Source organism: Nomascus leucogenys, chromosome 11 (genome assembly GCF_006542625.1).
Source record: "Nomascus leucogenys isolate Asia chromosome 11, Asia_NLE_v1, whole genome shotgun sequence".
Lineage (NCBI taxonomy): Eukaryota > Metazoa > Chordata > Mammalia > Primates > Hylobatidae > Nomascus > Nomascus leucogenys.
In genome coordinates, this window is record NC_044391.1 from 45,737,154 (window position 1) to 45,764,017 (window position 26,864).

Sequence of the window (26,864 nt, forward strand, 5' to 3'; positions counted from 1 at the left end):
CATGGCGGAATCGGTTGCGGGGAGGTTGCTTGAATTCTCTCAGCTGCCCCCCTGACCTAATACTCGCTGGCACAAGCTGCGCCCGGAGACGTGGGAGCGTTCTCTTGTTTTCCGAGTGCGCAGACTCATCGGGTCACAGTTTATGCTTTTGTGACGCGGTGAGTCCAGCCACTGATTCCTAACGGTTTAGAATGCTTGGGCGTCCTGGACGCTGGCCCGCCTGGTGGCTGTAGAAGACGCGACGGATCCCGGGATGGGGCTGGAGGTTTGCAAGAGTCCATCCGAAGGGATTCTGGCTGCGAGTGTGACAGAGTGTGTGAAAGCCTCATGGAGGATCTGATTGTAGTGCGAGCGAGAGTGAGTGCCCGCGAGGAGTTGTCACTTGAATGAAAGTCTCGGATTCACCGCCTCTAATCTTCCCTTCTTCGACTGTAAAATGGTGAAAATAAGGGTGCTTCTTCCAGGACGTCAGTTTACTCGAAAATTTGGAAAAGAAAAGGCTAAATAATTGATCTCATAAATACTATAAAACAGGATTTCTGTATAAAAGATAAATTTATTGTTGTATAGAATACCAAATCAGTGTGAATTTTAAATACAGGAAGAAATATTTTAAAGGAGCTTATTTTGTGGGACTCCTGCTTTTGTGTCAGACCCTCAGAGTAGGCATTTATTCTGTTGTTTAGGGAACACAACAGATTTGAGAAGCCTCGGATTAAGGAATAATTTATGAAGCCCCGTTGACTACCGTGGAGAGATCATAATTTGGGGTTCAAGATTCCAGGTGAGGCGCTATAACTCCACTTTCTGAAAAGCAAACCTTGGCTCAGAGAAGTCCTGGAGCCTGTTAAGGGTGTACCGTTCCTCAGTGAGCCTAGTACCAGATTCATTCGGCTAATTTGTTCCAGTTTCCCCAGGCCACAATGTCTTTGGGATGTAAAAAAGCCTGTGCTTCTCTCAAAGATCCTCCGAGTATTTCAAAACATTGACTTTGCACATACATTTAAATGATAAAATTATTATTAATTTTTTTTGAGGTGGAGTCTCACTCTGTTGCCCAGGCTAGAGTGCAGTGGCATGAGGTCGGCTCACTGCAACCTCGGCCTCATGGGCTCAAGCGATTCTTCTGCCTCAGCCTCCTGAATAAGCTGGGACTACAGGCGCGCGCCACCATGCCCGGCTAATTTTTTGTATTTTTAGTAGAGACGGGGTTTCACCATATTGGCCAGGCTGGTCTTGAACTCGTGACCTCGTGATCCATCTGCCTCGGCCTCCCAACGTGCTGGGATTACAGGCATGAGCCACCTCGCCCAGCCTAATGATAAAATTATTAAGAAATTGAGTACAAAATTAAGATCTGGAAATTTGTAGTCTTTATATATTTTTTAAAGCCAACTAAAAGATGTAATGAAAGAAACTATTTGGCCAGATGCGGTGGCTCACGCATGTAATCCCAACACTTTGGGAGGCCGAGGCGGGAGGATCGCTTGAGCCCAGGAGTTTGAGACCAGCCTGGGCAACATGGCGAGAGCCTGTCTCTACAGAAAATAATTAAAAAAAAAAAAATTTAGCCAGGTGCAGTGGCATGCATCTGTAGTCCCAGCTCACTGCCCTCCAACTTGGGTGACAGAGTGAGACTCTGTCTCTAAAAACATTAAAAATATTAATAAAGAATTTTACTTAGCAATTGTGCATATTACAACATGGATGCACCTTAAAAATTCTAAGTGAAAGAAGCTAGATACAAAACACTACATAGTATATTATTCTGTTTATATGATTCAAAGATAAACAGACACTAAAACAGATTTTATTTTATTTTATTTGAGACAGAGTCTCGCTCTGTCGCCCAGGCTGGAGTGCAGTGGCGTGATCTTTGCTCACTGCAAGCTCCACCTCCCGGCTTCACGCCATTCTCCCGCCTCAGCCTCCGGAGCAGCTGGGACTACAGCTGCCAGCCACCACGCCCAGCTAATTGTTTATATTTTTAGTAGAGACGGGGTTTCACTGTGGTCTTGATCTCCTGACCTCGTAATCCGCCTGCCTCGGCCTCCCAAAGTGCTGGGATTACAGGCGTGAGCCACCGCACCTAGCCTCCCCGCCCTCGTTTTTTTTTTTTTTTTTTTTTTTTAAAGACAGGGTCTGGCTGTGTTGTCTAGGCTGGAGTGCGGTGGTGCGATTGTGGTTTCCGGTAGCCTCGACACCCTGGGCTGAAGTGATACTCCCGTGTCAGCCCCCTAGTAGCTAGGACTACAGGTAAGTGTGACTAAACTGGTAATTTAAAAAATTTTTTTTGTAGAGGCGATCTCACTATATTGCCCAGGCTGGTCTCAAACTGCTGAGCTCAAGCGATTCTCCCGCCTCAGCTTCCCCAAATTGTTGGGATTACAGGCATGAGCTACCACACCAGTCAGTTCCCAGATCTTTTTAATTTTTTATTTATTTGTTTGTTTTTTCATAATTAAGTATCAAGCAAAGTTCTCAAATCTTTATGACAGAAGGCCAAGTGGTGCAGCTTGGAGCACTGCACCCACCAAAGTTAGGCCCTTATTCTTCCAGAGGGGCTGGGAGTTATGTCCCTGAATGTTTGCATTTGGAAGACTCTCAGGTCCTTGAGGAAATAGTTCTGAGTGACACATGGTAGATATACATCTCAAAGGGCACAGAAAGCATTTATAATTATAAGCTTTCCTAGTGGTAGGAAGACAGGCCCCTGAACTCCCTCTTTAACCAGTTAGTTTTTTTTTTTAGACAGAGTCTCACCCTGTTAACCAGACAAGAATGCAGTGGCACAATCTTGGCTCACTGCAACCTTGGCCTCCTGGGTTCAAGCGATTCTCCTTCCTCAGCCTCCAGAGTAGTTGGGACTGCAGGCACACGCCACCACGCCTGGCTAATTTTTGTATTTTTAGTAGAGATGGTGTTTCACCATGCTGGCCAGCCTGGTCATGAACTCCTGGCCTTAAGTGATCCACCCACCTCAGCCTCCCAAAGTGCTGGGATTATAGGCGTGAGGCACCACGCCAGACCAAAAACAGTTACTTTTAAAAGGGAGTTTAGGGGCCTGTCTGCCTACCACTAGGTTTTTAGCTGGAACAAATAGTAAATTCTCCAGGCAGCATTAAACTTTGTCAGGCAGGCATTTTAAGGAAGACTGGGGTCAGCCTAGAAACATGGTCTTAAACTGCTGGAAGCTATTCTAGAATTTGGGCAAGTCTCTTAGCATAGGGGTTTGGATAGAGTTGTTATGTGCTATGTGTGTGAATTTATAGTTTACAGAGGCCATAGGACCTAAAATCAGCAGGGAGATCCAGTCCTCCTTTTTATTTCTATGAGGTGGACAAATCCAGAGAGAAGCCTTTTAGGGTAATGTTGGAAGCTCTCCACAGTCAGTGGCACCCTGAGATTACTGTCTCTGTAGGGGTGGGGGGCATGGGATGAGGTATGGGTGTGTGGGTGTGGTTAGGGTTGGGGGATAGATTAATATCGGGTAGGGTGATGCTGTAGGGTAGGGGAGACTCTCAAGATCATTGATCTACAGGGTGAAAGTAAACAGCTAATAGTGATTGATTAACCCTGACCCACAGCTCTGGTCTTGGGCTAGAATTTTAGAGCTGGAGGAGATTCGGGGCTCACACCTGTAATTCCAGCACTTTGCAAGGCTGAGGCGGGTGGATCACCTGAGGTCAGGAGTTCAAGACCAAGCTGACCAACATGGTGAAACCCCATTTCTACTAAAATACAAAAAACAGCCGGGCATGTTGGCAGGCACCTGTAGTCCCAGCTACTGGGGAGGCTGAGGCAGAAGAATCACTTGAACCCAGGAGGCAGAGGTTGCAGTGAGCTGAGATCGTGCATTGCACTCCAGCCTGGGTGACAGAGCAAGACTCCATCTCAAAAAAAAAAAAAAAAAAGAGAAGGGAAGACACCTGAGAGTCACCAGAAATCGGAATTCCATTGTCATGAATCCTTCTGGAAGCCCTGTGGAGAAAATTACACTTCCTAGAAGCCCTACCATGCCTGGACTATCTCAGTTAGGTATCTGAGACCTCAGAAGTGGCAGCTCCAGGTAGCTTCCATCCTGACTTTTCTTTTTGACACAAAGATGAGTAAAAGATGCTGGTCTCTCTCTGACTTCTATCTGTGTACACAGGCAGAGGACCTGGAGAGCAGGCCTCAGTTTATGTTGACACAAAACTGGTTTCTCCTAATTCCATTCTCCTTCTCCAGTCTGTGTTTTTCCAGAAGTGCCCTGAGGAGCAGGGAAGCATGGCTATTGTGTATGTAAAAGCCATGTTCAAGGTGAGGGGAGATTTCTTTCTTCTGTTAATTACTCTCTTGTTTGTTTTTTCTCTGAAATGCACTTTCCACTTTGTTATAATGATCAAGTTTGGCTTGAGATTTGCCAGCATGATTTGTTTTAGGCCATATATCTACCTAGACCATAAGAGGTGGTATGCTTTTCTTTTTTTACTCAAGCACCTCCTAGGCCATGTGAGGACCTTAATATCTGTGTGTTCTAGGGAAATGTAATTCTCTGCATCTCACTTTCCTCATCTGTAAAATGGAGGGAATGATAGCACTCACCTGTAGGTTTGTTAGAATGACTAAATTGATACATGTAAAGCCCTTAAGTATATTGGCACATAAAATATATTCAATTTATTAATACACGAACTGTTATGATTATATTTTGTGCTAAGTTATCTATAGATCAGGAAAAACAAAAATACAAAATTAATTGTGATAGATACTTGCAAATAAGAAACAGAGCTAGACGCTCAAGTAGTATAGAACAGGAGTTTTTAATCTGCAGGTCATTTACTTCATATATTAGCCACACATCCCTTGAAAATTTTTTTCCTGAAAGAGGTATAGAATTTATTCTGACTTCAAAGGTATACATCTGTGGCCTAAAAAGATTTAGTTCCACTGTTCTAGAATGAAAGACTAGAATGCCTGGTTTAACCATAGATGTGAACTTAGAAAAAATTTGTGCCTCCCAAATGGAAAGAATTAGAAAAATTCTTCTCCATTCATGTGCTAGAATATATAACACAAAGATGTGAAGTAACTTGCTTAAGCTGGTGCACAGCAGATCTGGAGTGCAAACTCCGACAGTCTGGCTTCACTTGAGCTCTTCCCCAGTGTGCTCTCTGTTTCTTCATTTGGTGACTTTCTGAAAATCCACATATCAAGAGTTACATCACAGGCATCTATAAGCATAGCTGCATTTTATTTTGTTTTATTTTATATTTTATTTTATTTATTTTATTCTATTCTATTTTTTTATTATATTTTATTTTTTTGAGACAGGGTCTTGCTCTGTTACCCAGGCTAGAATGCAGTGGTACAATCTCAGCTCACTGCAGCCTTGACCTCCTGTGTTCAAGTGATACTCCTACCTCAGCCTCCCGGGTAGCTAAGACTACAGGTGTGCACCACTGCACATGGCTGAGTTTTGTATTTTTTTTTGTAGAGACAGGGTCTCACTATGTTGCCCAGGCTGGTCTCGAACTCTTGGGCTCAAACGATCTGCCCCCCTTGGCCTCCCAAAGTTCTGGGATTACAGGCATGAGCCAACGCATCTGGCCTCCAAGCTGCATTTTAAATTATTGTGTTATATGCTCTTCTAAAATTATAGGTTTTTTTTGTTTTGTTTTGTTTTTGTTTTGAGATGGAGTCTCGCTCTGTCACCAGGCTGGAGTGTAATGGCACAATCTCACTGCAACCTCCACCTCCCGGGTTCAAGTGATTCTCCTGCCTCAGCCTCCAGAGTAGCTGGGGCTACAGGCACATGCCACCACACCCAGCTAATTTTTGTATTTTTAGTAGAGACGGGGTTTCACCATGTTGGCCAAGATGGTCTCAATCTCTCTTTTTTTTTTTTTCTTTTTTTGAGATAGAGTCTCGCTCTGTCACCCAGGCTGGAGTGCAGTGGTGCTATCTCAGCTCATTGCAACCTCCGCCTCCTGTGTTCACGCCATTCTCCTGCCTCAGCCTCCCGAGTGGCTGGGACTACAGGTGCCCGCCACCACACCCAGCTATTTTTTTTGTATTTTTAGTAGAGACGGGGTTTCACCGTGTTAGCCAGGATGGTCTTGATCTCCTGACCTCGTGATCCACCCACCTCAGCCTCCCAAAGCGCTGGGATTACAGGCATGAGCCACCACTCTCAGCCAAATTATACGTTCTTTTAAAGACCTGCCCCCTTACGTAGTAATTCGTCATGTATATCTTTCCTTTTTACTTAAAATGTTTGCTCACAGCTGTTAATGGTAACGCAGTCATCTGTCATGTAACTGTTCTGTGATATATTCTTGTGTTCACTAAATTTTGCACTTTTCTAGGTTTCGTTTATTGATAACTTCCTAAGTATAGAATTTTTAGGTAAAATATTAAGCATTTATTAATGCCAGAGATATCAATGACTCTGTGCTAATACTTGGGAGAAATGAAGTGATTAGAAAGCCCTAGTTAAGTTTCTCTCAATCTAGCAAGGGACATATAATCTATACAGAAATAGATTAAGGTGTGACAGGAACTAGAGAAACACAGATGCTTTTCCTTGTGGGCTTGTGAGAAGGTGATATTCTGACCACAGTAACCTCTGCCATTTTATGAGAAAACCATCTTGAATACATAGAAACTCTCTGGAGATAATGAGATTTTGTGTCCTAAGCATTATGCCATGTAATTTTTTTTTTTTTTTTTGAGACTAGGTCTTTCTCTGTCGTCCAGGCTGGAGTACAGTGGTGCAATCTCGGCTCACTGCAACGTCCGCCTGCTGGATTCAAGCAATTCCCCTGCCTCAGCCTCCCGAATAGCTGGGATTACAGGCACCCATCACCATGCCTGGCTAATTTTTTTTTCTATTTTTAGTAGAGACAGGGTTTCACCATATTGGCCAGGCTGGTCTTAAACTCCTAACCTCAGGTGATCCACCCACCTTGGCCTCCCAAAGTGCTGGGATTACAGATGTGAGCCACTGCACCCGGCCTTATGCCATGTAATTTTTAAATAAACTTTTTTTGTAGATAAAGTTTATTTTTGTAAATAAACTTTTAATGTTAGATATACAGTCAGACATCACTTAAGAACAGGGATACATTCTTCTGTTGTTAGGTAATGTTGTTGTTAGGTGATGTCATCATTGTGTGAACATCAGAGGGTGGACTTACATACACCTAGATGGGATAGCCTACTACGCACCCAGGCCATATGGTATAGCCTAGAGCTCCTAGGCCACCAACCTGTATAGAATTTTACTGTACTGAATACTGTAGATAATTGCAACACAGTGATTTTATGTGTCTAAATATATCTAAATACAGAAAAGATACAGTAAACATATGGTACAGGCCAAGCGCAGTGGCTCACCCCTGTAATCCCAGCACTTTGAGAGGCCAAGGCAGGCGGATCACGAGGTCAGGAGTTCGAGACCAGCCTGGCCAATGTGGCGAAAACTTGTCTCTACTAAAAATACAAAAATTAGGTGTGTAGGCCGGGCGCGGTGGCTCACGCCTGTAATCCCAGCACTTTGGGAGGCCGAGACGGGCGGATCACAAGTCAGGAGATCGAGACCATCCTGGCTAACATGGTGAAACCCCGTCTCTACTAAAAATACAAAAAATTAGCTGGGCGAGGTGGCGGGCACCTGTAGTCCCAGCTACTTGGGAGGCTGAGGCAGGAGAATGGCGTGAACCCCGGGGGGCGGAGCCTGCAGTGAGCCGAGATCCTGCCACTGCACTCCAGCCTGGGCGACAGCGAGACTCCGTCTCAAAAAAAAAAAAAAAATTAGCTAGGTGTGGTGGCAGGTGCCTGTAATCCCAGCTACTCGGGAGGCTGAGGCAGGAGAATTGCTTGAACCTGGGTGGCGGAGGTTGCAGTGAGCCGAGATTGTGCCATTGCAGTCCAGCCTGGGCGACAAGAGCAAGACTCTGTCTCAAAAAAAAAAAAAAAAGGGGGGGTATAAAAAGTAAAAAATGGTACACCTGTACAGGGCATTTACCATGAATGGAGCTTGCAGGACTGGAAGTTGCTCTAGGTGAGTCAGTGAGTGAATGGTGAGTGAATGTGAGGGCTAGGACAGTACCGTACCCCACTATAGACTATAAACACTGTATACTTAGGCTACACTAAATAAGTGAAAATGTTTTTCTTCAATAATAAATTAGCTTACTGGAACTTTTTTTACTTTAAGAACTTCTTAATTTTTTAAAACTTTTTGACTCTTTTTTTTTTGGAAATGGGGTCTCGCTCTGTCTCCTAGGCTGGAATGCAGTGGTGCAATTATGGCTCACTGCAACCTTGACCTGCTGGGCTTAAGCCATCCTCCCGCCACAGCCTCCTGAGTAGCTGGGACTATAGGCATGCACCATCATGCCCAGGTAATTTTTGTATTTTTAGTAGAGATGGGGTTTTACCATGTTGCCTGGGCTTAGTGGTGTTTTTTATGATGGTAAAAGATAGTATATCCTCAATGCAAAAACTCAGAAAATATGGAAAATCACAAAGTAAAGATTAGCTATAGTACAACAACAGCGAAAAATCTTTCCAGATCTTATATATATCCACACATGTGTGGGTTTTCTGCTAAAAGTGGTTGACAATCACTATTCTGTTTGATAACTCTAGGATGACAATGACTATTCTGTTTAATAATGCTCTCTGTTCACTAGAAAATTGTAAAAGATTTTTCATGTTACAAATTAAGGAGAAACTTTTTTTTTTTTTTTTTGAGATTTGAGATGGGGTCTCCCTTTGTCACCCAGGCTGGAGTGCAATGGTACAATCATAGCTCACTGCAGCCTCAGTGTCCTGGGCTCAAGGATTCTCCTGCTTCAGCCTCCCAAGTAGTTAGGACTATAGGTGTGTGCTACCACACCCGGCTAGTTTATATATATATATATACACACACACACACACACACACACACACACACACACACACACACACATATTTTAGAGACAGGGTCTCTCTACATTGCCCAGGCTGGTCATGAATTCCTGGTTTCAAGTGATCCTCCCACCTTGGCCTCCCAAAGTGCTGGAATTACAGTTGTAAGCCACTGCACCCCACCCCAAAGCTATCTTTTTTTTTTTTTTTTTTTTTTTTTGAGATGGAGCCTCACTCTGTTGCCCAGGCTGGAGTGCAATGGCATGATCTCAGCTCACTGCAACCTCCCCCTCCCGGGTTCAAGCGATTCTTCTGCCTCAGCCTCCTGAGTAGCTGGGACTACAGGTGCATGCCACCACACCCGGCTAATTTTTTTGGTAATTTTTGGTAGAGATGGGGTTTCACCATGTTGTCCAGGATGGTCTTGATCTCCTGACCTCATGATCCACCCGCCTCAGTCTCCCAAAGTGCTGGGATTACAGGCATGAGCCACTGTGCCTGGCAAAGCTATCATTTTTATGACTACCTTGTTTTTCATTACATGAATACAATAATGGTTTGTTAAACTGTTTCCTCTTTGTACACATTTAAGTCTTCATTTGAATAGAATCTAAGATATATAATTGCTGAGTTTAAGGCATGCCTGTACATGCTCGTACATTTTTCTAAATATAATCTTATGTGCAGGATGCCCTGAGATTATTTCTCATGTAATCATATGGGGTGTAACCAGTTGTCTCATTTTGGTAATCTCATAACTGGGAAATGATATTTTTTTGTTGCTCTACCATTCAAATCCTTGATTTTAAGTAGCATCTTACCTCTCTATTGAAATTTCTTTAGTAGTTGTTGTTTCATAATTCTTGAAATTTATTTGCATCTTCTGCAAGGAAATCTTCAAATTTATTTGTATCCTCTTTAATAAGATAGAGCAGGGGTCCCCAAAACCTGGGCCACAGACCAGTACTGGTCTTTGGCCTGTTATGAACCAGGCCACACAGCAGGAGGTGAGTGGCAGGGAAGTGAGCAAAGCTTTCTCTGTATTTACAACCGCCCCCTATCACTCACATTACTGCCTGAGCTTCACCTCCTGTCAGATCAGCGGCAGCATTAGATTCTCATAGGAGCGTGAACCCTATTGTGAACTGTGCATGTGAGGGATCTAGGTTGTGGGCTTCTTATGAGAATCTAATGCCTGATGATCTGTCACTGTCTCTCGTCACCCCCAGATGGGACCATCTAGTTGCAGAAAACAAGCTCGGGGTTCCTGCTGATTCTACATTATGGTGAGTTGTATAATTATTCCATTATATATTACAATGTAATAATAATAGAAACGAAGTGTACAATAAATGTAATGCACTTGAATCATCCTGAAACCACCTTGTCCCCAGTCTGTGGAAAAATTGTCTTCCATGAAACCAGTCCCTGATGCCAAAAATGCTGGGGACCACTGAGATGGAGGTACTCCCTGCCCATCTTTACTGAGGTATAATTGACACATAAAAATTTTATGTATTTAAGGTGTACAATTTAATCTTTTGATAGAAATGCACATTGTGAAGTCATTGCCACTATCAAGCTAATTAACATATTTATTACAAGATAGAGGTTTTAATAAGATATTTTGAGAAGATTCCCTCAAATGTTCAATTTAATTTTGTAAAAGGAGAAACTGTATTAAGAACTTTAGACACTATCAGCCTCAAATATTTGCTAAGATGCAGAAAAGCTGTTATTCTTACGGTTATGGTTTATTCTAGTAAAAGGATACATACTAAAGTCACCAGAAAGAAAAGGTACATGGACAAAGGTTAGGACAAAGGTTAGCTTGTACAGGTACAAGCTTTCAGGTGGCTGCTTCCAGAGGAGCTGTACAGGGACACACTTAATTCTCCTAACAATGACATGTCACAACAGTGTGTGAACTATTGCCAGTCAGGGAAGCTCACTTGAGCCTTAGTTTCCAGGGTTTTTATTGGGGAGTCAGTCTTACAGGGATATATCACTCAATGCCTGACTTTAGTTACTCAGTCTCCAGTTCCCAGATGTCAAACTGATACAGCATGCTCCAAGGCCTGTGGCATACAAAAACACTCTTATCAGGTAGGATATTTTAAGGGCTCAGAGGTTATCTCCCAAGAGCCAGTCAAGGGCAAGTTCTTTCTTTGGAATGTGCAGGATTTGAGCATTCCAGGTGTACTGAGTTACCTGTCCACTCACCCAGGCCTTGGCTTAGGCTCTCTTACAGCAAAACTATCTGAGCATCTACATTTGATATGACATTTATATGACAGAAACAGCAATAGTATCAGGATGTAGATGGCTATCATTTCAAGGAGCCAGTATGGAGTAGCAATGGATTTAAAGAGACAACTAACCTATCTGATAAAGCCATTACATGCACTCTCATATTTTTGTATTAATTTGATTACTCATTTCCCTCCTTGAATCTACTGTTATGTGCCACATGATAAACTTGTACAGAACTATTGAGCATAGAAATTAGCTGATAGTTGGCTAAATTCTCCCTCAAGCCAGTCTTTTTCACTGTTACTTCATTAGCCAGGTATGGTGGTATGTGCCTGTAGTCCCAGCTACTCAGGAGGCTGAGGTGGGAGGATCCATTTGAGCCCAGGAGGTCAAGTCCAGCCTGGACAACATATCAAGACCCCATCTCTAAAAATAAATAAACAACATTTTTAAAAAGATTGAAAGGTAAAGTTCCAGTTTCTTGTTTAGGGATCATCCCTGCTTCTGTCACTTGGAGTTACAGTCATAGTCCCAGGGCCACTGCATCAGGTAGGAAAAAAGAAATTTGAGGTTATTTGGGGAAGGTTTGTGTAACTGTGCCAGCATTCGGCCATGCACCCTCTCCTCCTAATCGCCCAGGACAGTAGAGGCATCTATCTAGTGGAGACTGTCCTTGGCTCTCCCCATCTTGAGAGTAAGCACACCCTCATGAATGCAAGCCAGCCCATACTTTACTTTCCCTTACTTTAGCCACCAACTCTATCGCTCTCCTATTCTAATTGTCTAGCAAACCACTACTTTGAGGATGATATGCAACATGGTATATCCAATTGATGTGAGAACTCTTTGGACATTGTTGGACACTGTGGGGTGTAAAGTGTTTCCCTTGGTCTGAAGAAATATAACACGATAATGCCAATTGGCACGTTTCTATTCAAGGTGTTTTATAGTATTTTGAGCCTTTACATCTACCACAGGGGAAGTGTGTCTATCCACTGCCAGGATCCTTTTGTAGGATCCCAGGGCTACCAGTGGCCATCGGATAGAGTCTACATGCTATGCTACCTCTCTGTGTGGGCCTTCCCTGCTGAGAATCAGTCCTAATTTGTTTTTCAGGTTCTGAGGTTATCATTATCATCAGTGTAGTATATTGTTACACTTAGGACCGGTCTCAAGCCCACGCTTTCCTAATCAAATTGTAATAGTAAGCTAGTGAATTCAAATAACCTGTGAGAATATAGTAGATATAAATTGGGATCTTTCCCTCATGAAGGCAAACTATGGTTGTCTCTTTCCCGAGATTGGGATAATGAAAAAAGCATTTGCAAGATCAGTCAGAGTATTGGTGTCCTTTAATTCGGTGGTACTACTTCATTCAAGCCTCAACAACCTACTGTTAGTCTCCCCCTTTGGCACACACCTAACAGGGTTATTGTATAGAGAATTTGTTGGTACCAGCACTCTAGCTTCTAACATGTTATTAATAAAGTGGTAATCTCTTGTATCTACCAGGTATTCTATACAGCTTCAAATTAACAACCTATGTTGGCCGGGCGTGGTGGCTCATGCCTGTAATCCCAGCACTTTGAGAGGCCAAGGCGGGTGGATCACCTGAGGTCAGGAGTTCAAGACCAGCCTGGCCAACATGGTGAAACCCCGTCTCTACTAAAAATACAAAAATTAGCCAGGCATGGTGGCGCATGTCTGTAATCCCAGCTACTTGGGAGGCTGAGGCACAGTAATTGCTTGAACCCAGGAGGTGGAGGTTGCAGTGAGCTGAGATTGCACCACTGCACTCCAGCCTGGGTGACAAAGCAAGACTCCATCTCAAAAAAAAAAAAAAAAAATTAACAACCTATGTGGGCTTCAGCAATTCTATAGGTTCCTGTTTGGCCTGTCTAGTAACATTGATTGAAGGACAAACTTACATGCCTTTAGCTTTAAAATACCAGGTAGGGGAAGTGTTCCTCAGTCAGACATAATACCCTTCCCCATTATGTATTCAAGCAAGGAGACACAACCACTTCACATAAGGTCCATTCAGACCTTCTAGTTTTCATTTAAACTTTCACCTTAATAACGATCAACCATTGCATCCCCATATCCTCCCAATCTAACTGTAGTCCCTATTAGGGTGTCACCAACAGATTTTGGAATCACAGTGCATTGGGCTCCATGTCAAGGAGTCCTAGAAATGTTTCTTTTCCATCCTGGTCTTAACTCACACACATGCATATAGCCTTGGTCGCAGCTTGGTTAATCATCCTGATTAATTTGTCAGGCTGTTGCCTTAGTGATTCAAGATCAGGTTTCTCAGTGTCATCTTTGCATTTCAGCGTTTTAAATTCCTTCAAATTAAGAGAAATAAAACAGATTTGTTTAGAGCCCTTCGGTGTTAGGTGATCAGCAAGGGCTCCTGTTGATCCACCCAACATCTAATAGTGGTGTTAAGACCGTTCTTTTTTTTGTTTGTTTTTTTTTGAGATGCAGTCTTGCTCTTTCACTGAGGCTGGGGTGCAGTGGCACAATCTCTGCTCACTGCAACCTTTGCCTTCTGGGCTCAAATGATTCTCCTGCCTTAGCCTCCTGAGTAGCTGGGATTAGAGGCACGCACCACAATGCCTGGCTAATTTTTGCCTTTCTAATATAGACAGGGTTTCACCATGTTGGCCAGGCTGGTTTCAAACTCCTGACCTCAAGTGATCCACCCACCTCAGCCTCCCAAAGTGCTGGGATTACAGGTGTGAGCCACCGTGCCCAGCTAAGATGGAGTCTTGCTCTGTTGCCCAGTCGGGAGTGCAGTGGCGAGATCTTGGCTCACTGCAACCTCCACCTCCCAGGTTCAAGCAATTCTCCTGCCTCAGCCTCCTGAGTAGTTGGGATTAAAGGCACCTGCCACCAAGCCCAGCTAATTTTTTTTTTTTTTGTATTTTAGTAGAGATGGGGTTTCGCCATGTTGGCCAGGCTGATCTTGAACTCTTGACCTCAGGCAATCCACCCGCCTCAGCCTCCCAAAGTGCTGGGATTATAGGCGTGAGCCACTGCACTTGACCAATCCCATTTCTTAATAACCATTTTAAGGTTTACTCACTACTAGGATGAGCGTCCCTTAATACCTCCTTCATCTTCCCCATTGTCTTGTAAATTACTCTAACTTTCTTAGCTTCTATAATGCCCATAACGGGGAAGCTGAGACAACAAATCTGATACAGCTTCTTGGACCATTGCTTGATTTTGCAGTAGTAAAGTTTACAAGGAGTGCCCATGCAAAAGGAGTCCCCTTAATCATGGTATTTGCCTCGAACTAGGGTAAGTGCACAAACATCTGATGATCATGAAGCCAACTTGATGTATCCTGAATATGCAGCATATCAGCTGCTTCATCTGAGGAGTGCCACTTGGCATTTAAAGAAGGACAGTTCTCCATCTCAGGGTAAATTAATGTTATGGCAGGTTTTTCTGCTTTTGTTTTTGTTTTGAGATGAATCTCGCTCTGTCACCCAGGCTGCAGTGCAGTGGCTTGATCTTGGCTCACTGCAACCTCTGCCTCCCAGGTTTAAACGATTATCATGCACCAGCCTCCCAAGTAGCTGGGATTACAAGTGCCCACCACCACGCCTGGCTAACTTTTGTATTTTTAGTAGAGATGGGTTTTTGCCATGTTGGCCAGGCTGGTGTCGAACTCCTGACTTCAAGTGATCCACCTGCCTCAGCCTCCCAAAGTGCTGGGTTACAGGTGTGAGCCACCGCACCTGGCCGTTATGGCAGCTTTGATCTAGTTGACTAGGCTAACTGTCCCCTCAACAACAATCGCATTGTATCTGGATCATATATAGCCATCTGTGATTGTTCAGTAGTAAGCCATGGGTCTGCCTCAAAGCAAACATACTTCTCCCTTCTGCAGTATTCAAAACTGAGGAAGTTGCTCCTAAGTTAGTCACTCTCACAGTCCATTTTAGTAATGGTTCTTCAGGAAGCTCATGATACCAGTCTACAAAACGAGACCACTCTTTGACGTTGGACCCCTGGTTTCAATAGTTTCTTGGTTTCACCATCTCCTCTGCCACCTGCACTACCTTTTTAGTGATCAGTGGTTGTAGAGTGCTGTCTGTTGTTCCAGCACATATGTTCCCTTTGGTAATAACTGTCAAGGTAGAAGCCATAGCTCAGGCCAGCCAAAGTCTGACCTTGGTGCAACACCAGGCCCCACTCTGACTCTCCTTTACTTTAATTTTAGCTATTGCAAGTGACACATAAAGGATTCTATTTTTAGCTTGTTTCTCATTATTTTGCCTTATTTTCCTTATGTATCTAATGAGCCAACCCCTTGGAGGTCGGGTCTATCATTTCTAAGGTCCACTGGTGCTGCGCACAGTTGTACATGCCTATAGTCCCAGCTACCGGGAGGTTGAGGCAGGAAGATCGCTTGAGCCCGGGAGTTTGAGACCAGCCTGCGCAATATAGCGAACCCCCGTCTCCAAACAAACAAACAAAAACCAAATAAATCAATTCGATTGGTGAATTTTACTTCTAGTAAGTGATTGCAGTGCAGCTGCTGTCTCATACCAAGGGTAACTCCGTAACCATCCAAGTATCAAAGGTTCATCAATCCTATTCCCACATAGTTCTTTTTTTTTTTTTTTTTTTCCAAACAATGTTTTTGCTATGCTTCAGTGAGTCAGAATCATTCTAGCAAATCCCACTTCAGATCTGAGGGTCTTCAAGACTGCTGTGAGACTCAGTGATTCCTTGATTGGACTCGCAGGGTTCAGAAAAGCTGTTATACCCACAGTTGGAGTTTATTACATTAAATGGATGCAGATTAAAATCATGAAAGGGAAAGGTGCCACAAAGTTGAGGAGAAACAAGTCATAAAATTCCAGGTGTCCCATCAGGGTGGAGTTGATGGGGATGTCCTTAATTTTTCTAGCCATGGTGTGTGACAACATGTGTGAAGGTTTGCCAGCCAGGGAAACTTACCCAAGCCTTGGTGTCCAGGGTTCTTTTTTTTGAGACAGAGTCTCGCTCTGTCACCCAAGCTGGAGTGCAATAGCACAATCTCAGCTCACTGCAACCTCTGCCTCCCGGGTTCAAGCGATTCTCCTGCCTCAGCCTCCCGAGTAGCTGGGATTACAGGCGCCTGCCAACATGCCCAGCTAATTTTTGTATTTTTAGTAGAGACGGGGTTTCACCAGTTTGGCCAGGCTAATCTTGAACTCTTGACCTCAGGTGATCCACCCGCCTTGGCCTCCCAAAGTGCTGGGATTACAGGCGTGAGCCACCGCGCCCAGCTGGTGTCCAGGGTTTTTATTGGAGATACTTCGAGAGTCTACCTGGCCGACATTAGCTACGTAGTCTCCAGGACCCCAGAAGTCAACCTGATAGAGCCCAAGGTCTTAGGCGTACAAAAACACTCATCAGACAGGGTATTCAAGGACACAGAGATGATTTTCCAGGAGCCCATCAAAGGCCAGTTCTTTTTTTGGAATGTGCAGAGTTTGAACTCAAAGCTTTAAGCCTGCTGAGTTAACCTTTTACTGCACAGAGGCACATGGTGTTTCATGTGTTTGTAGAGCTATTGAGTTTCTTTTTTTTTTTTGAGATGGAGTTTTGCTCTCGTCACCGAGGCTGGAGCGCAGTGGCACAATCCCGGCTCACCACAACCTCTGCCTCCCAGGTTCCAGCAATTTTCCTGCCTCAGCCTCCCGAGTAGCTGGGATTACAGGCAAGTGCCACTACGCCTGGGTAATTTTTGTATTTTTAGTAGAGATGGGGTTTCGTCATGTTGGCCAGGCTAGTCTGCAACTCTTGGCCTCAGGTGATCTGCCCACCTCGGCCTCCCATGGTGCTGGGATTACAGGCAAGAGCCACTGCGCCCGGCCCAGTTTCAATTTACATTGCTTTACACTGTTTGCTTCTCAACATGTTCTGATTAATAGAAATTTCCCACAGTGGCAGGATGTTGTATCCACCTCACAGCACAGGACTGCTCAATAATATGTGTGTATTCATTTCGTTATTGCCCCCTCCTGTGTTATAAGTTTCCAATTTCAACCTATTGCTTACTATAGAATGCCTTCCAGGTAAATCCTTTTTTATATCCTTATCATTCACCTAAAATATATTTTGTTTACTATTACATATATTAAATGGACTTTAAAGGTTGGTGACATTCAGGGATGTGGCTATAGATTTCTCTAAAGGAGAGTGGGAGTGCCTGAGCCCTGCTCAGAGAGAGTTGCACAGAGATGTGATGTTGGAGAACTACAGCAACTTTGTGTCACTGGGTAAGATCACCTGTTCCCTGTAATTTAGAAAATGTTCTCTCCACTGGGAATTCTGGGGCTCCATTAAATATCTAAATTTCTGTTCTGTGGTCCAAAAAATTGGTTTGAGTTTTGTTTTCTTGGAATAGATTGCTTCTCTTAGGCACCTTCATATTTCTTGTTTTTCACTGACCTTCACTCTTTCCCTGGGCTCCTTATGTAACTGACTTTTTTCTCGATTTTTTAAGAGCTAGATGATGGTTGAAGGACATTTATATAATAGCCTGTAGGATTTAAGACGTGATGGTTCATCTAAAGCTTAGGAAAACACATACCCCGTTATTTTTATGTTTGAGAGCTACATTCTAGGAATTTGACATTTCACAGGAAGACACATTGATTCTGTCTTGAGGCTTCTCGCTTTTTCTTACCCAAATAAGTAGAGATAGAGCCCATGTAGATTTAAATTTAACTAAGACCTTTCCGCCTCATTTGTCTCTTTGTTCCTTGTGCTCCTTAGGTCAGCTTAATGTGAATGTATTCTGACATCTTTATCATTCTTTTATCTAAAAGCTTTTCTGGGGCCCATTTTTAAATTTTATTTTATTTATTATTATTATTATTATTTTGAGTCAAGGTCTCACTCTGTTATCCAGGCTACAGTACAGTGGCATGATCGTGGCTCACTGCAGCCTCAAACTCCTGGGCTCAAGTGATCCCATCACCTCTGCCTCCCAAGTAGTTGGGACTACAAGTGTGCCACCGTGCCCAGCTAATTTTTGTAATTTGTATAGAGATATTGTCTTGCTATGTTGCCTAGGCTTATCTTGAACTCCTGGCCTCAAGTGATCCTCCTGCCTTGGCCTCCTAAAGTGCTGGGATTACAGGCCTGAGCCACTATGACCAGCCAAAACTTATTTTTTTTTTTTTTGAGATGGAGTCTCACTCTGTTTCCCAGGCTGGAGTGCAGTGGTGCAATCTCGGCTCACTGCAATTTCCGCCTCCCGAGTTCAAGTGATTCTCCTGCCTCAGCCTCCCAAGTAGCTGGGACTACAGCCATGTGCCACCACGCCCAGCTAATTTTTTGTATTTTTAGTAGAGACGAGGTTTCACTGTGTTAGCCAGGATGGTCTCGATCTCCTGACCTCATGATCAGCCTGCCTCGGCCTCCTAAAGTGTTGGGATTATATAGGCGTGAGCCACCGTGCCTGGCCAAAACTTTTTATTTTGAAACAATTTTGAGAGCTAGAACTAACCAGTATGCCAAATGTCCATCTACTCTTCAGTCAGTTTTCCCTAATGCTAACAATTTACATAAGCATAGTACAAACATCTAAACCAAAAAGTAAAATTGATATATTATTATTAAGTTATCTATATCCTTTTTTCAAATGTCATTAATTATCCTGGTACTGATCCAGGATCCCACTTGTACTGATCCAGGATCCCACATTGCATTTAGTTGTCTTGTATCTGTAGCCCTCTTCCATCTTGGAAATGTTCTTTCTCTTTTATGACCCTAATTAAGACTTTTAAACTGTGCTGGCCTGTTATTACATAGACTATTCCTGGATTTAGATTTGTCCTTTTTTTTTTTTTTTTGAGACGGAGTCTTGCTCTGTCGCCCAGGCTGGAGTGAAGTGGTGCGATCTCAGCTCACTGCAAGCTCCGCCTCCCAGGTTCATGCCATTCTCCAGCCTCAGCCTCCCAAGCAGCTGGGATCACAGGCGCCTGCCACCATGCCTGGCTAATTTTTTTGTATTTTTAGTAGAGATGGGGTTTCACCATGTTAGCCAGGATGGTCTCGATCTCCTGACCTCGTGATCCACCTGCCTCAGCCTCCCAAAGTGCTGGGATTACAGGCATGAGCCACCGTACCCGGCCTTGACCCATATTTTTATGATTAAAGTTATGTATTTTTGGGAAGAATACTACAGAAGTGATGCCTTTTTCAGTGCATTGTATCAGGACATAAATAATGGCCAATCAAAAACAATATCTTGTTTTGATGCTTGAAATGGTATCCTCTGGGGCTCCGCATAGTAAAGCCACTATTTTTACCTTTGCAATCAGTAAGTAACTTGTAAAGAAATTTGAGGCTCTACAAATACCCTCTTGCTCATGACATTTTTATCACTTTAGTTTCATCAATGATTCCTGCAGAGAACAGTTATGGTTATTATTTTTCTGAGACAGGGTCTTGCTCTGTGACTCAGGCTTGAGTGCAGTGGCATGATCTTGGCTCACTATAGCCTTGACCTCCTGGATTCAAGCAGTCTTCCCGCCTCAGACTCCCAAGTAGCTGGGACCACTGGCATGTGCCACTACACCTGGCTCTGACAATAGTTATTTACTCTGGTGTTTGCCAAATTATGATTTTCTGTTTCTATCAGTCTTCAGAGGAACCTGAATTAGCTTTAGGTTAAACCAGTTCTAAATAAGAACATTTTTTGGCTTATCTATTTTTAATATCCTATTTCTTTGAGCAGGACTTGCCGTTTCTAAGCCGTCAGTGATTTCCCTATTGGAACAAGGGAAAGAACCCTGGATGGCTGGGAAAACAGGATGGTATCCAGGTGGGTAAGGGTGTTGGGGTACTCCCAGCAGAACTGCATTTTAGAGAAGCAGAACTGGTCAGAGTGGTGATGTCTTTTGTTTGAGATATTGTGTGGAAACCTTCCCTCAGCGGCCCAAGGTCTTGGTAGAAAAAGTTTGACAAATGGAAAGTATTTCAAATATTTACAAAGAACTTTTTTTTTTTTTTTGGTAGCAGATGTATTGAGGCATAATTGACATATAATGAACCAGCTATGTTATAAAGTATATGGTTTGACAAATTTTGATGTGTCAAATGGTATACACTTTATATGTGTACATGTTTGCTCATGAAACCATCACCATAATTAAGATAAAAAACCTATTAATCACTCCCATTACTTCTGATCTAAGGAAAAAAGACTTCTTCATTATTATTATTATTATGAGAGAGAGTCTCGCCCTCTTGCACAGGCTGGAGTGCAATGGCGTGATCTTGGTTCACTGCAACCTCTGCCTCCTGGGTTTAAGTGGTTCTCCTGCCTCAGCCTCTCAAGTGGCTGGGACTACAGGCATGTGCCACCATGCCCAGCTAATTTTTGTATTTTTAGTCGAGGTGGGGTTTCACCATGTTGGTCAGGCTGATCTCGAACTCCTGACCTTGAGTGGTCCACCCACCTCAGCCTCACAAAGTGCTGGGATTATAGACATGAGCCACCGTGGCCAGCCAATATATTTTTTACCGACTATGATATTTCTTGTAGATTTTTGACTGATGTCCTTTACTTGAGAAAGTAAGTTCCCTTCTGTTCTTAGTTTGGCAAGAATTTTTATGATGATTCTGTGTTGAATTTTGTTAAAAGTATTTTCTATTTTCAAGTGATCATGTCATTTGACTTTTAAAATATGTTAATATGTTGAATTACATTAATTGATATTCAAATGCTAAGCTGACTTGTTCATGAGGTAAATGCCACTGGATGCTTCCTTTCCTTTCCTTTCCTTTTTCCTTTCCTTTCCTTTCCTCCTTCCTTCCCTCCCAGGGTCTTGCTCTGTCACTCAGGCTGGTGTGCAGTGGCATGATTACATCTCACTGCAGCCTCAGCTTTCTGGGCTCAGCCTCCCATGTAGTTGGGACTACAGGCATACACCACCATGCCGGGCTAATTTTTGTATTTTTTGTAGAGATGGGGTTTTGCCATGTTGGCCAGCCTGGTGTCAAAGTCCTGGGCTTAAGTGATCCATCTTTCTTGGCTTCCCAAAGTGCTGGGATGACAGATGTGAGCCACTGCACCTGGCTTGTTTTACTTCTTTCTTCTTGACTGATCCTTGGTAGTTTGTGTCTTTCAAGAAATGTGTCCATTTTCTCTAACGTTTTATACTTCTGGATATTAAATGGTTCATAATATTTTCTTATGTAATTATCTGTTTATTACTTTTATTATTTATGTAGGATTTATAATTAGAAACCCCTTTTTATTCCTGATATTTGTGTTTTTCTTCTTGTTTTTTATTGGTAGTTTGGCTCCAAGATTTATCAAGCTTGCTGATCTATTCCATAAACCAGTTTTTGACTATTAATTATCTCTGTTATGGTCAGTTTTCTCATTCATTGATTTCTGCTCTTATCCTTATTATTTCTTTACTTCTACTAATTGTAGATTTACTTTGCTCTTTTTTTTTTTTTTTTGAGACGGAGTTTTGCTCTTGTTGCCCAGGCTGGAGTGCAATGACACGATCTCGGCTCACTGCAACCTCCGCCTCCAGGGTTCAAGCGATTCTCCTGCCTCAGCCTCCCGAGTAGCTGAGAGTACAGGCACCCACCACCATGCCTAGCTAATTTTTGTATTTTTAGTAGAGACGGGGTTTTACCATGTTGGCCAGGCTGGTCTCGAACTTGTGAGCTCGTGATCCACCTGCCTCAGCCTCCCAAAGTGCTAAGATTACAGGCATGAGCCACCTCACCTGGCCTACTTTACTCTTCTTCATCTACTGTCTTGCAGTAAAACCTTAGGTTGTTTATTTTATACCTTTTTCTTTTCTAATACAAGCATTTAAAGCTATAGGTTTCACTGTAAATGTTACCTTAGCTATATAACATACATTTTGGTGTGCTATACTTTTATATTGTTCATTTCTAAGTATTTTCTAATTTCTATGTGTGTTGTTTAGTTTTCAAGTATTGGAGGACAGGTTCCAGATATTTTAGTAATTTCAAACTGAGTTCCATTGTGATCAAAGAAAATATTCTGTGTGACATTGATCCTTTTTAGTGTATTGAGACTTGTTTAATGGCCCAGCATATGGTCTATTTTGAATGTGTATAGGTATTTGAAGAGAATGTACTTTCTGCAGTTTTTGATATTGTGTTTTGTATATATCAACTAGTTGAAGGTGGTGGACAGTGTTACTTATATCCTCTATTTCTTTACTAATTTTCCGGGAGAGGGGGATGTTCCAGTCGTTCTATCAGTTATCGAGAGATGGTTGTAAAGTCTCCACTATGATTGTAGAATTATCTATTTCCTGCTTTACTTTTGTCAATTTTTGCTTCATATATTTTCAGGCTCTGTTATTCTGCACTTACACATTTCTGATTGCCAAGTCTTCCTGATGAGTTGTTATCTCTTTTATCATTATGAGAAAATTATCTTTGATAATGTAGAGTAACTTGAAGTCTGTTTTATCTGATATTAATATAGCCATTCCAACAATTTTTTTTTCTGCAAATTAAATGCCAAGATTTGAAAGTTATCTAAGCCATTTCTTCCTTAAGGGCATTATTATCTGTTTCACTGCTTCTATACAGTTTTATTTCTCATAAAAGAGGAAAACATGATGTTTCTTTTCTTTCAGCTATGCTGTTTAGGTATGAGACCAAGGAGTTACCTCTTAAGAATGGCACTTTTGAAAAGGAATCATTAAAATGGAAAATAATAGAAAGAGTCAGAAGTTCTTGCCTTGAGGAATCTTGTTTGGGAAATGATTGGAAATGCAAAGGACTCTTTGAGAGACAACAGGAAACTACAGAGGAATATTTCAGGCATATAACTGTGCCATTTGAAAAAATATTATCTGAATTCATCCAGCCTACATATTTTCTTCTAAATCAAATACTTCATACTGGAAAGAAACTCTATGAACAAAAAAAATGTGAAAATGTTACTCAACAGGGAAGAATTCATGTAGTGACAAGCTTGATGAAATGTGTGGGAATACCTCTGTATTTTACACAAATCATATGAAACATTAGACAAATTTTAATGCAAAGAAATGCAATGTATTTAAAGAATGTGGCAGAGACTGCTTGCAACTTTCAACTAACTCAATATCAAGAAAGTCATGCTAATCAGAAACCCTATGAATGTCAGATATGTGGAAAGCCCTTTAGAAAGTGTGCCCACCTTACCCAACATAATCGAATTCACATTGGTGGGAAACCATATGAATGCAAAGAACGTGGGAAAGTGTTTATCTGTTGTTCATCATTGATTAAACATAAGAGAACTCACACTAATGAGAAACCCTATGAATGTCTGGAATGTAGGAAGACGTTTAGGCAGAGTGCACATCTTATTCGACATCAAAGAATTCATACTTGTGAGAAACCTTATAAATGTAAGCAGTGTTGGAAGGCCTTTGCTTCTGTTTCTGATTTTAATAGACATCGGAAAATTCACACTGGTGAGAGACTTAACGAATGTAAAAAATGTGGGAAGGCATTTAACAATCGCTCAACTCCTATTCAGCATCAGAGACTTCACACTGGTAAGAAGTCCTTTGAATGTAAGGAATGTGGCAAAGCATTCAATAATTGCTGAACACTTACTCAACACCAGAGAACTCATACTAATGAGAAATCTTATGAATGTCAGGAATGTAAAAAGGCTTTTAGGCAAAGTGCACATCTTACTCAACATCAAAGAATTCATACTGGTGAGAAACCATATGAGTGTAAGGAATGTGGGAAGGCTTTCACTTGTGTTTCTGATTTTAACAGACATCAGAGAATTCACACTGGTGAAAAACCCTATGATGTAAAGAATATGGTAAAGCCTTTAACAATTGTTCCGCTCTTATTCAGCACCAGAGAATTCACACTGGTGAGAAGCCTTATGAATGTAAGCAGTGTGGGAAGGCTTTTGTCTCCTGTCCAACACTTGTTCAACATTAGAGAACACATACTAATGAAAAACCTTATGAATCTCAGGAATGCAAGAAGGCCTTTAAGCAGAGTGCACATGTAATGAGACATCAAAGAATTCACAGTGGGGAGAAACCCTATGAATGTAATGAATGTGGGAATGCCTTCATTTGTTTTTCTGATTTTAATAGACATCAGAGAATTCACAAAGGAGAGAAACCCTATCAGTGTAAAGAATGTGGGAAGGTTTTTAATAATTATCCAACTCTTACTCAACATCAAATAATTCATACCAGTGTCAAACCCTATGAATATAAGGAATGTGGAAAGACCTTTACTTGGCTGTCAAACTTGAAAAAACATCAGAGAATTCACACTGGTGACACCCTATGAATGTAAAGATTGTAAAAAAGCTTTTGTTATTCAACGTTTATTCAACACTAATAGGACTCATACTAATGAGAAACCCTATGAATGTCAGGAATGCAGCAAGGCCTTTAGGCAGAAGAGCCCATCTTACTCAACATCAAATAATTCATACTGGTGAGAAACCCTATGAGTTTAAGGAATGTGGGAAGGCCTTTGCTTGTTTCCTACTTTAATAGACATCAGAGAATTCACACTGGTGAGAAACCTGATATCAGTGTAAAGAATGTAGAAAATCCTTTATTGATTGCTCAACTCTTATTCAACACCAGAGAATTCACACTGGTGAGAAACCCTTTGAATGTCAGGAATGTAGGAAGGCCTTTAGGCAGAGGGCGCATCTTACTAAACATCAAAGAATTCATGCTGGTGAGAAATCCTATGAATGTAACGAATGTGAGAAGGCCTCTTCTTGTCTTTCACAGGTGAAAAAGCACCAGAGAATACATACATGAAGGGATAAATCTTATGTATTTGAATAGTGTCTTTTTATTTAACAATCCGTACCTAATATCACCAAATTCACATTGCAGAGAAACTTCAGAAATATAAGAAATGTGGGAAACACTTTTACCTGTCCCTCAGCTATCCTTTTTCATAATAGAATTTGTACTGGTGAGAAGCCTTATGAAAGCCAGATATGTGTAAAGTCTACTCTCACAATATACTCAACATTATATAATGTATATTGTGATTAATACAGGAAACCCTTGATTTTGAAATTATCAGTTATGGAATAGCAAACAGTTTGTAAGTGAAGAAAATCCAGTGACTGTGTAAATTTTTTTGCCTCATAATTCACAATTTATTAAGCATCAGAATTTATATGGGAAAAATGAGATATCAATTATTAATAAAAACATTATTACCACTAAAATTATATTTGACTTATCATAGAGAATAGCATATAGAGGATAATTATGTCGACTTTGTGAATGTAGAAGAGCGTTTATCTATAATACGAATCTTTTTCAGCATCATTATACTTTCACCAGTTTCCACGTCTGTTTTATTACCAAGTAATTTGTATACTTCAGATTACAAATTTCTTACATTGTGATAAAGTTATTGTGAAGATTAAATGAGTTTATCCAAAGACTTTTGGAATAGTTATTGGCAAATAGAAAGTATTCAGTAAATATTGGCTGTCATGATTATCACCTTCATTAGTACTCTTGGAATATTTATATAAGAACATTTAATTATGCAGATTTTATTAATGAAATCTACCATCACAGTTTCTCTGATTGCAAATCTATGATAATTTATTCTGGAATGAAAATTATTAGAATATAGTGAGTATGAGGAAACATTTATTTAAATTTATTTTAGTTGAATCAGAAAATTCACTCTGGAAACACTGAATGGATATAGTAAGTAAATTTTTTTAGAGTAAAGTTGATATGAGAAGTGATATATCTGAAGCAAGTTTCAAAAAGCAGTGTACATTTTCTGACAATAACTCAAGACAGGCTGGGTGTGGTGGCTCACGCCTCTAATCTTAGCACTTTGGAAGGCCGAGGCAGGTGGATCACTTTAGGTCAGGAGTTCGAGACCAGCCTGGCCAACACGGCAAAACCCCATCTCTACTAAAAATACAAAAATTAAGCGGGTATGGTGGTGTGCACTTGTAGTCCCAGTTATTCGGGAGGCTGAGGCAGGAGAATTGCTTCAGCCTGGGAGATGGAGGTAGCAGTGAGCCGAGATCTCACCACTGCACTCCAGCCTGGGTGACAGAGTAAGAATTTATCTCAAAAAAACAAACAAGACAAGTAGATACAAAAGGTGAATATTAAAAATTTGCAGTTTATAAACACCACCACATATAGTTCTTGGATTAAGTGAAAAATGCAATCTGAAATAACAGGCCGTTTAGATAAGAAAGATAGTGTTGCATAATGAAATCTGAGGTATGTGGCCCATTTGAATAAATATTCAAGCAGAAAAGTAACGAATCCAAAATTGACACTGGAAACGTATTACATAAATCAATTTGTTTATTCAATGAATTTGAATGAATTACTTAAAAAGAAAAATTAATGAGCTAAACAGAAAGTGGACTTTATCTAAAAGTGGCTTGAAACAACCAGTAATATAGACTAGATTTGCCAGTTATGATTAAGATGAGTAAGAGAAATGACATAAATGCATCAGTGCAAATGGGAACATGGACATTTTACGGCATTTTTAATAGTATGAAATATTTTGTTTAGTATTTGAATTAAATTTAAAATATCTATGGTAAACTTCACTTTACAGGAATATGTAAATATTTCTAGTTGGTTCACTGAGGTATAGAAAATTTAAATGAAGCCAAAATGTGAACACTTTACTCCTCTAGG

At 41.5% G+C, this 26,864-nt stretch overlaps 1 protein-coding gene across 1 annotated transcript; it reads left to right on the forward strand.

Annotated features, from left to right (window-relative positions):
* On the forward strand, window positions 1-26,035 carry ZNF781 (zinc finger protein 781). Its single transcript, XM_030822258.1, is given in 6 exon segments — window positions 1-784; window positions 4,231-4,302; window positions 10,128-10,184; window positions 22,809-23,608; window positions 23,610-23,985; window positions 23,988-26,035. Coding segments are annotated over 3 exon segments (981 nt in total). The 5' UTR covers window positions 1-784; window positions 4,231-4,302; window positions 10,128-10,184; window positions 22,809-23,215; the 3' UTR covers window positions 24,200-26,035.
* The last annotated feature ends 829 nt before the right edge of the window (window positions 26,036-26,864 follow it).